Genomic DNA, 9633 nt, shown 5'->3' on the forward strand with positions numbered 1-9633 from the left:
TTGGGTCCCATGTTCAGCATGCTGGCCGGTGGCAAACATGGTCAAGTCATTCAGTGTTCGGCACTCAGCTGTTATCTCCTATTGCTGTTGCACCATTTTCGTAGCTCGCGCGTTTATCAATATCTCTAACTCTTCTAGGTTTAATGTCACTGTGATGAGTTATCTAGCGCCCTCCATCTTCACATCTTGGATGTAGGTGAAGTTCCCATAGACGGCGCCAAATATGATTCTGTTCGAAATCGGTGAAGGCAGTGAGCCGGGATGTGGCTCTGTTGTTGACTCGACGAAGACTCCGCACTATCCTGCAACACAAGGAGCATTAGTGCCGGGCCAAGGAAGGGATTCACGACGTTGGCCCTCCGACACTTAAACCAGTGTGCGATTTTGGAGATGAAAGCAATGAACTGTAGCAAATGGCGTGTGCAAGTAAGAAGTATCGCATACCTCCGCCTGTAGATGGAGACCCCTTTTATAGTATCACTGTTGTGTTGTGCATGCATCTCAAAGCATGTACATGTTTCTCAAAGCTTTCCTAAGAAAAAGATAGGTCATAAAGTGCCTCTAACATCTTTGCCCAAGTGAACCGGTAAATCGCTGTGAGTTAACAGACTAGAAGCTTTTAAAGGATGATTTATCGGTAGAATATTCTTTGTCCTTTCTGGCACAAACTTCCAAAAGGGTACGGTATGACAGGTATTTAAGTTATGTTATAGGCCGACCAATGGCCACTCGGTCGGTATATCACCAGCTCAGTCGTATAGAATACAATTATTGACCTATTCTAGAGGCACACTGTATTCGATCAGCCCAAACAATCTGATCAGCCAAGATGGTTAGTCGAATAACTTAGTATTTGACTCTCAACCTCATCTGCAAGTTACGAAGGACAGCCGATTGGAAGGTTTTGTCGGTCATTTACATCCAATCAACGCTGTGATCCCGCTCGACCAACACTACCTGGTTTGCACTCTTGAGGTCCATCCGACTTTATTACTTTGACCATTTAATTTTGACCTCCATATCAACCAGTATTTACTACTTTGATCCACTTTTTTAGGGTTATCTTTATCACCTAATCAGCCATCTTTTCTGTCAATGAACTTTCACGAATGCTAGGTGGTTCTGTGTGGCCTCATTTAAAACGTAATACTGCATCATAACTTGCCAAGCATGGGAAAATTCAAGATCTTATAATACACAACCTTACCAAAGAAAACATACAAACACACAAAGTGAAAACCTTATAGTGTTGTTCAAAAAGCCAAAGTTGCAACCCGTATCACAACCAAGTGATCATAAAATGTCACTCGAGAGAGTCCCCCTTAGAACCCTTTATATTTTCAACTTCATTCATATTACATCCTCTGAATTGCTATCTTCTTCATTTTCACTCCCTTCACCAATGTTGCTACTCTTTCAACTTCACTCCTTAGCGGTAATTTAATTTCTTCCATTTTCACTATCGTCAGAAGCATTGCTACCTTTTTTAACTTCACTCTCGCTCCTTTCTCCTTCTACACCTTCAACTTCTGTGTTGCTACCTTCTTCGGATTGGCTTTCATCCTCGGCATTGTTACTTTCTTCAACTTCACTTCCTTTACTTTTTCTAGCTTCATCTTCAACCTCAGCGTTGCTACTTTCTTCAACTTCACTCCCGTTTTTTTTTCTAACTTCACCTTCAACCTCAGCCTCGCTATCTTCTTCAACTTCACTTTCAGCCTCATCGTCGCTGCTTTTTCCAACGTCTTTTTGCCAATACCCTTCTTCGTCGCAAGGCCAAGATGACAGCATACATTTGGATTTCTCCACGCAGATGAGGTCGGGAAACCAAATTCTTATGCTTTCCCAGTCGTCCTGCAGATGGATGAGGAACCTCACCCGCAGAACTTCCACCCCCCACCACGTCTTCCCCTGAGCATCTTCAAGGCTATTGAGAATTCCCCCTGATATGTACAGCTTCTTCAAATTACTCAACTCGTCGGGAACGATCCATTTCGGGAGCCTTTTCTCGTTGAAGCACCCGAGCTCCAGCTTCTCCAATTTCGATGGGGAAGTAGGTTTCAGTTTCTTATCTCCCGCACGGGGGTTTTCCTTCACAGATTTCACTTTCTGCGTGTTCTCCTCCTTGCTGAAGACTCCCCATGTTATCGCGAGGGAAGTGAGGCCGTTGATGAGCTCGCGCAATTTCACGACCTCGCGGTCGTTAAACTCGCGGCTTGTGGTGATGCTCAACTTCCTCAACTTGGTCAGCTTCAGCAAGTCGCCGATCTGGCAACAATCCCTGTTCCAGTAATCGCAGACCACGAAGCCCTTGAGCACCTCGAGCTCCGACAAGGAAGCGAGCGTCTTTGGCATCTGGTCCAGCAGGGTGCAATCCGACACGTCCAGGAACTGCAGCCTCCGGGCGTCGCCCAGATTCGGCGGCAGTTTCTCGAGGTTGTGGCAGGAGCGCAGGTCCAGCACCAGCAGCTTGCGGAGCTTCTCGACGGAGTGCTGAGGCAGCCTCTCTAATCGGGAGACGCCCCTCAAGCTCAGGTACCTCAACGCGCTGCATTTTCCCAGCCCCCACAAGAACTCTTTGTCGAAGAAGGACAAGAGCGGCCGCTCCTTGTCGTCCTTCCGCCACCTCCCCAGCTGCAGGGTTGTGAGCTCCTTCTTGTTGAGTAGCCAATCCGTCGGGAAATTGGGTTGAAGATTGCCGACGTTGTAGACCGTCATCAGCCGGCTATCCGCCGTCCCGTCCTTGGGAGACGCTATGCGCCCCTGGCGCGGGCGCAGGCACAAGCGGCGACTGAACGAGTAGTCGTCGGCGGGCTTCCCGGCCTCGTCGTAGTCGAGGAAGCCGTTCGCATTTGAGACGGCGACCAGTAGAGGGCGCAACCAGGACTGGACCTGGCAGTAGTGGTGCTTTCCGCAGTGCCGCTTGCCGACTGGGACGACCAAGCCCTTTTCCACCAGCTGATCGAAGCAGAGCTTCCCGGCTTCGATGCACCGGACGAAACCCTCCCCCATCCACCAGTGGAGAAGCAGCCGCTTCTGAATGTCGACGTTGGGCGAGAAGACGGTGAGGGTGAAGAGACAGTCCTTGAGCAACGGATCGAGGCTGTCGACCACGAGCTTGAGGTGCGCCCACGCCGGACTCTTCTGAAGCTTTTGCTCTACGACTGTCACACCCTCCTCCGGCTCCTCCCATTGATCCGTCGGCGTCGACGCCGACGGTGTGTCTTGTTTATCGGGGCCTGCGGCTTTGGTAATCGCTTCCTTAAGTTGATCCATCAGTTGGGAGCGAATGGCAGTTTTCGGGTCGGTGTCGATGATCTCGTCGAGAATGCGGGCTGCAATGTCGAGTTGCTCCATGATCTGTCTTTCTTTTCCCTGCCAGAGCTGACTTTGCAGGTCCTTCATCTTGGCCTCGACGTCCTTGAATTTGTCTTGCAAACCTTTAGACTGTACTTGGAGTTTGAGCTCGTCCAAGCGCGTTGACAGGCGAGAGAGCGTGTCGGCGATGAGTCCGCCGCAGGAAGCCATGGTGATCGCTTCCAGAAGTTGATCCATGCGTTTGGAGCTAATGGCGGTTTTCGGGTCGGTGTTGATCTCGTCGAGAGCGCGGGTTGCGATGTCGAGTTGCTCCATGACCTGGCTTTCGTTTCCCCGCCAGAGCTGATTTTGCAGGTCCTTCATTTTGGCCTCGATGTCCTTGAAGTTCTCTTGCCAACCTTTTGAGACGTCGACTTTGAGTTTGAGCTCCTCCAAGCGCATTGACAGGCGAGAGAGGATGTCGGCCATGCGTCCGCCGCAGGAAGACATGGCGACGAATTAATGCTTATTAATTATCTCTGTGAATGATGAAGCATCCACGATCAAGTTCGTGTTGTATATATATCTAGGACCTTTTGTGGTAATTACCATGAGATTGGCATATTTCGAAATGCCATACTTGATGCTGAGGAAACATTAAAGAAGAAAAGAAAAGAAAAGAAATGCACCAGGAGATTTAGCTTCGTTGGTAGGTTATTCGATTGTTCTTGTCTAGAGGATCCTCATTATATGATAACTGTGACTTTTTATAAAGGAGATCTAGCTTCGCTGGTAGGTTATTCAATTATTCTTGTCTAAAGATTTATTTTTTAATAAACTAGATGAGATATGCAAAGCCTTAACCTTGCACTCAGATCACTAGCAAACATTGCGAATAACATGCATACTAAAGAAATCACTAGTAAAGCAATCAAAAGCCATGGCAATTCAATCAGTCTAATGTTTGAATCCATAAGGTTGCATAGACATAAATCAATGCCTGATAATTACATCTTAGACCAATTCTGAAATAGATATAAAGATGACAGGGTGGGCAGAAACTAAATTTTCAATTTGACTCCTAATCCCGGATAAAAATTTAGTTAAATTAAACAAACTGATTTTAAAATTTTAGTTCGGTTAATTCAAAATTTTATTTTTATTTTTAAAATTTTAATTAATTTAATTTTTAAATATATTATTCAATAAAACTGAATTAATCAAAATAAAATTAAACCCAGTAAATCTCTATTCATCTCCTTGTTCCAATGGAAGTTGGACTTATTAGTATATAATATTTTTGTGGGAAAAATCCCCCTTTCTTTGAGAGGATAGAGGATTGGAAAAGAAAGGCGGAAGAAGAAAGACGAAGTGAATACTGAAAATTCAATTAATTCAGTCAAAAACTAATTTAACCAAAATTTTATCAATTCAATTTATTCTAAGTTTTACAAAAAAAAAAATCAATCAGTTCGATTTTCTAAAAAATAATTCAATATATTTGATTTCAATTTTAACCTAATCCTCACTCCTAATGAAATAAGTATTTTAACTATAAACAAATCATGTTGCTAGACAGAAACTAACAAACCAAGCAGACAATCATTTCAACATAACTCATGTACAACACTCATCTTAAAGTGAAATAAATGAGTAAATCAAAAGTAAGGTTCCAATGACACCAAAATAACATCACCAAGATGTAGATAAATAAAACAGTAAATAACGTTCATGACATCAGACTAATAACATATGAAAATATAACATCACCTAGAATTTGAGAAACAAACAAACTAGAAGAGCGAAGTTCCCTTGCCCTTTTTGTCTCCTCCAATCTCAAAGTGCTTGCATCTCTGAGACAACAAAATAGATATTAGCCACAGGTGGAAAATTTACAAAGGACAAAGAGGTAAAATATAAGTACAAACTTTTATGGGATGCTGTGAATAATGCTTGCAGCTCTGGCATTGAAGTTTCAACACAATCTTCTTTGTTGTTTTTGCCTGAAAAAGGAATTAGTTCTATTGCTTACGATTTTATACTGCTAAGCATTAAATACGACTATGAATTAGTTTAAAGAAACTAAGCTCAAAACAGAAACTTCAGAAAAGATCAAACTAAGACATCACATATTAAAATAAGGTCTTCACCTAGATCATCAAGGGAAATTCAGATGGGTACCCTATAAGAAATTTTGAGTACCTCAGAAAAGCCGCATTTGACCACATATGGCATGTAGCACCACATATACAATTAAAAAAAATCTTAATTAAGTCATTTAACTAATTTAGATTGAACTACACAGACCTAAACAACACAATTTTGTCATTCATAACTTATAAAATATTAACTTATGACACTTGTTATGAAAGAGATATTACTAATTATACAAACGTTATTTATATTGTTGATTAACATTAGTTGTTGTACTCTGAGTTTTACACTGTATGGTTTGAATTTCTCTATCTCTGTATGAATTTGATATACAGTTTAATATTTTTTTATTGTAAATATGTTGGTAATTTTTATCCATATCTTATGAGTAATTTTTTAGTAATTTATGTTGATATACTGCCACATACTGCAAATATGTTATGCAACTATCATCTACATGCTCTTTTGAAACCAATTTCATAGTTAGAAGTTGGGGAAAAAATCACAATTATTTCACTTTTGCCAGTTGTAGGAAAAGGTAAAATATATGATTCATTTTCTCAAGAAAATAAAACCCACAACCAATGATTTGGTGTCAATCAAGTAACCAAATATTTACAAACATAGCAGATAGGTATCTAACGGTAAAAGATCAATATTATCCCATTTTCAGGGCACAGAAAAGGCCAGAATACCTTCTTGTGGAAAACAGGCTTTGTTTGTCCACCATACCCAGATTGTTTCCTGTCATAACGGCGCTTTCCTTGAGCAGATAGTCTATCCTTTCCCTTCTTATACTGTGTAACCTTATGAAGGGTGTGCTTCTTGCAAGCTTTGTTCTTGCAGTAAGTCTTCTTTGTCTTGGGAACATTCACCTGCGTGACAAAAGCAAAAGACCAGAGTCAAGAAAAATAAACTAGGCAAAGAAATGCAATAAGAGCAAAGAGACAAAGGGCCTTCTAAAAGAATTAAGAGTCTCATCTCTCAAAGGGATCCAGTTACAGGAGAAAAATATAATCACAAACATAAACTCTGGAACTTCAACCACAAACCAATTCACACAAAGAAAAATGTGAATTGCAAGATAATATTTTTTTCATAATCAATACCATAAATATAACATGTTGAAGGTTCAGAATCTCACATGCTTTTTGTCATGCATCTGTTAGTTTATTTCTCTTTCAAATTTAAAAAAAAAAGGCTTGATTTAAGATACAGCGAATCACAATGGCATAATCTAACCATGTGGAATAATCAAGTGAGCATTTTTTATTTGATACGGATTAAGATAATAAATGTAAATCACGCACTACAAGCTACATAATGGAACATAGTTTTATTAGCTAGATACTGAACTTTCCCGAGCATAAATGACCAGTTACTCAGATATCCTCACAAGGTTTGTGTTCAAATTACTGTAGATCAGACATTTTTCCTCTAAGCACAAATCAGGTTCAAGAAGCGTATAGGATTTCAGCACCACTACATAATGGAACATGATCAAACTCGCATAACTCTCTAGCCTCTTACTTCGCCAACAAAGAAGTGCCCGATAGATCAAAAATTAACAACTAAAATCCAATTTTGACCCTTAATTTCAAAGAGATTGAGTGGAGATCGAATTAAAAGCAAGCACTGAGGTAACAATCACACACTACTTCAAACCGGGACAAGGAAAATGATTGATCAGTTTACCATGGTGCCGCAGTGCTGTTCGAAACCCGCGTGGCGGCGCCGGAGCCAATGGAGATAGGGCAATCCAAAGGAGAGACGGATAGGCGTTTTATACCAAGGACGACATTAGAATGTTAGGGTTTTACAGAAATCTTCAAATACCAGCTTTGCCCCTCGTCGTGCATGCCTTTCTGGGCTCCGAATTGGGCTTTATGCAATTACAGCCCATTTATATCAAGTCCTTAAATATGAAACCTTCCCTCTGCTTTCTTTGAAAGACATGTTCACTTTTGCTCATGTAATTTACAGCCGTATAGAAATATCCCTAGAGTTTTAGAATTATCTCAGTTACAGATTTGACTCAAAGGCAGTTAAACAAATCGATAGCACTGTTTCAGCATCAAATCTAGCAACACAAAGACAAATTGCAACCGCAAGCATGGAAAAAGAACCAGCATTTATGTGACAGGCAAGCACCGACTGCAAGCATCTCCATTCTCCAACCACAAAGCATACAAAGTGAAACCAACCAAACCAAAGCAGCATCCTGAGCTACTTACTCCATTTCCATAGCTTTAACTAGAAGAAATGGCAGCTGAGCTGCCCTGAGCTACTTACTCCATTTCCACAGCTTTAACTAGAAGAAATGGCAGCTGAGCCGCCGCCTCCGGCGGAGGTTGGTGCCCGGGGAACAATTGGGTCGCTGGTGTCGCAGGAGATTGAGTACTTTCGAAGGCTAAATCCAGACCACCAGGAAGCCTCCACCAGTAGGGACTATAAGCAAAAGCCAGGCTCAAGTAGAGAAGTACAGAGGAGGAGGAAGAAGAAGAAGTTACCAGCTAGAGGAGGGTTTCTTCCTAGTGTGTGCTCTGCAGTGGATGTGATTGACACAAAAGGAATCGAGAAAGCTGGAGCAATTGGCTACAAGAACTTGAGAACCGATGGGAAGTATGTGCCTGAAGACTAGATGAATTCTTGGACTCCTTTGGTTTGTCCTCTGTAATGTTGTCCGAGAATTAGCACTGTAGAGAATAAATATATACATTCTTTTGCTCTCTTATTCTTTGTTCTAGTGTATACAGTGGTGTTGCATTTGATGGTTGTTTAGTATGGAATGCTCAACAAATTGTGATAATCAATAAAGGTTTAGGGCTATTGGTCCTTGCCTCCTCTTGCAGACACATTGCAGCCACAGCAAGAGCTTGATACAGGGGGCCTTTATGGGGGGTATTTCCCCTCCAGCAGTGGATCAGCCACTGCCACAAACTTCCTCTTGTCCTTGAACAATGGCTCTGCCTGTGCATATGCCAACAGAAAGACCTCATCATGTTCTAAGATCAAGTTGAAACAACAAGATAAGTAAAGATACCCAGTGAACCAAATTTTGCTTGTAATTGCTCTCCTTCTGGTGATCAGCTCCACGAACACAACTCCGAAACTGTACACAACTGACATCTTGTCTCCAGTTGGACCAAGCTTCGCGAGGCCAAAATCTGATAACTTCGGGTTGTCATGACAACCCTCGTCGAGAAGGATGTTTGATGCCTTGAAATCTCAATAAATCACTGGTGGGTTTGCAATCTCATGCAGGTATTGCAATCCTTTGGCTGCACCAGCTGCAATTTTCATTCTTGTGAGCCAGTCCAATGGCTTAGCATTTGGTGCCAAATCTGATAGTTTCACACACTAAGTAGAACTGTAAAAGTTATTAAAACAAGAGATTAAAACATCGAATTTGGAATAAGATCTAATGCAACACAAACCTAGTAGATGATCTCCAACGAACCTAGTGGAATGTACTCGTACACTAACATCCTTTATTCTCCATCAGCACAGTATCCAACTAAATCTTCCCAGGTGCAAACGGTTAGAAATGGGAATGGAAAATAGACGAAAAGTAACAAAGAGATTTTAGTGTGAATGAGATTTTAGCAAGTTTATTGGTTTAAATGGTTATACATTAATGATATAAATAAATGAATGGAGAGAAACTCTTACACATGTTATATTTGGCTATTTACTATCGCCAAAGGCTATACTCCTTTATAAGGTCATTAGCAAAGCAAAGAAAAAAAGAGAATTTAGAGCAGACGCTCAAGCTTTCGTTCCATAACTTTTCTCTCTGTCGTACATTTATTCGGTAGATTCATCCGTGATAGCAATCGGATACATTTTCAGTTCGTCGTGATCCACCAATGTTCCGTGGCAATAATCTTAAAAAACAGATGACCCAAGAAAACCTCAAAAAATAGTCGGAGATAGGATGAGTATATTTCAAGAAAACTGCTTCAGGTATTAACATCTTCATTTCTCGACTCAGTGACTTGAACGCTTCTTCCCGACTCGACATCCACTCGAAAACACTCGGCATCCACTCAAGAACACTCGACATCCACTCAAGAACACGGCGTCCACTCAGGACCATTCAGCTTCCGCTCGACATCAGCTTGAGGGTGGTACTCGAATATTGACTTGGCGACTTTACTTCCCGACTCGGAACTGAGAGCA

The 9633-nt window shown here is 41.6% G+C and overlaps 3 protein-coding genes across 3 annotated transcripts; 1 reads left to right on the plus strand and 2 right to left on the minus strand.

Moving 5' to 3' along the window:
• Positions 1-1440: 1440 nt before the first annotated feature.
• LOC122034119 (disease resistance RPP13-like protein 4) lies at positions 1441-3807 on the minus strand. The gene has a single exon (XM_042593245.1). It carries the CDS (start codon positions 3805-3807, stop codon positions 1441-1443), a length of 2367 nt encoding a protein of 788 aa, XP_042449179.1.
• A 1125-nt stretch (positions 3808-4932) lies between these two features.
• On the minus strand, positions 4933-7290 carry LOC122033345 (60S ribosomal protein L36a). Its single transcript, XM_042592354.1, has 4 exons — positions 7147-7290; positions 6147-6326; positions 5226-5300; positions 4933-5150 (listed from the first exon to the last, which is right to left on the minus strand). Exons 1-4 carry the CDS (start codon positions 7147-7149, stop codon positions 5091-5093), a joined length of 318 nt encoding a protein of 105 aa, XP_042448288.1. The 5' UTR covers positions 7150-7290; the 3' UTR covers positions 4933-5090.
• Positions 7291-7598: 308 nt separating this feature from the next.
• Positions 7599-8267, plus strand: LOC122035174. Its single transcript, XM_042594578.1, has one exon. The coding sequence runs from the start codon at positions 7772-7774 to the stop codon at positions 8090-8092; it is 321 nt and encodes a 106-aa protein (XP_042450512.1). The 5' UTR covers positions 7599-7771; the 3' UTR covers positions 8093-8267.
• The last annotated feature ends 1366 nt before the right edge of the window (positions 8268-9633 follow it).

The sequence above is a fragment of the Zingiber officinale genome, chromosome 11B (genome assembly GCF_018446385.1).
Source record: "Zingiber officinale cultivar Zhangliang chromosome 11B, Zo_v1.1, whole genome shotgun sequence".
Lineage (NCBI taxonomy): Eukaryota > Viridiplantae > Streptophyta > Magnoliopsida > Zingiberales > Zingiberaceae > Zingiber > Zingiber officinale.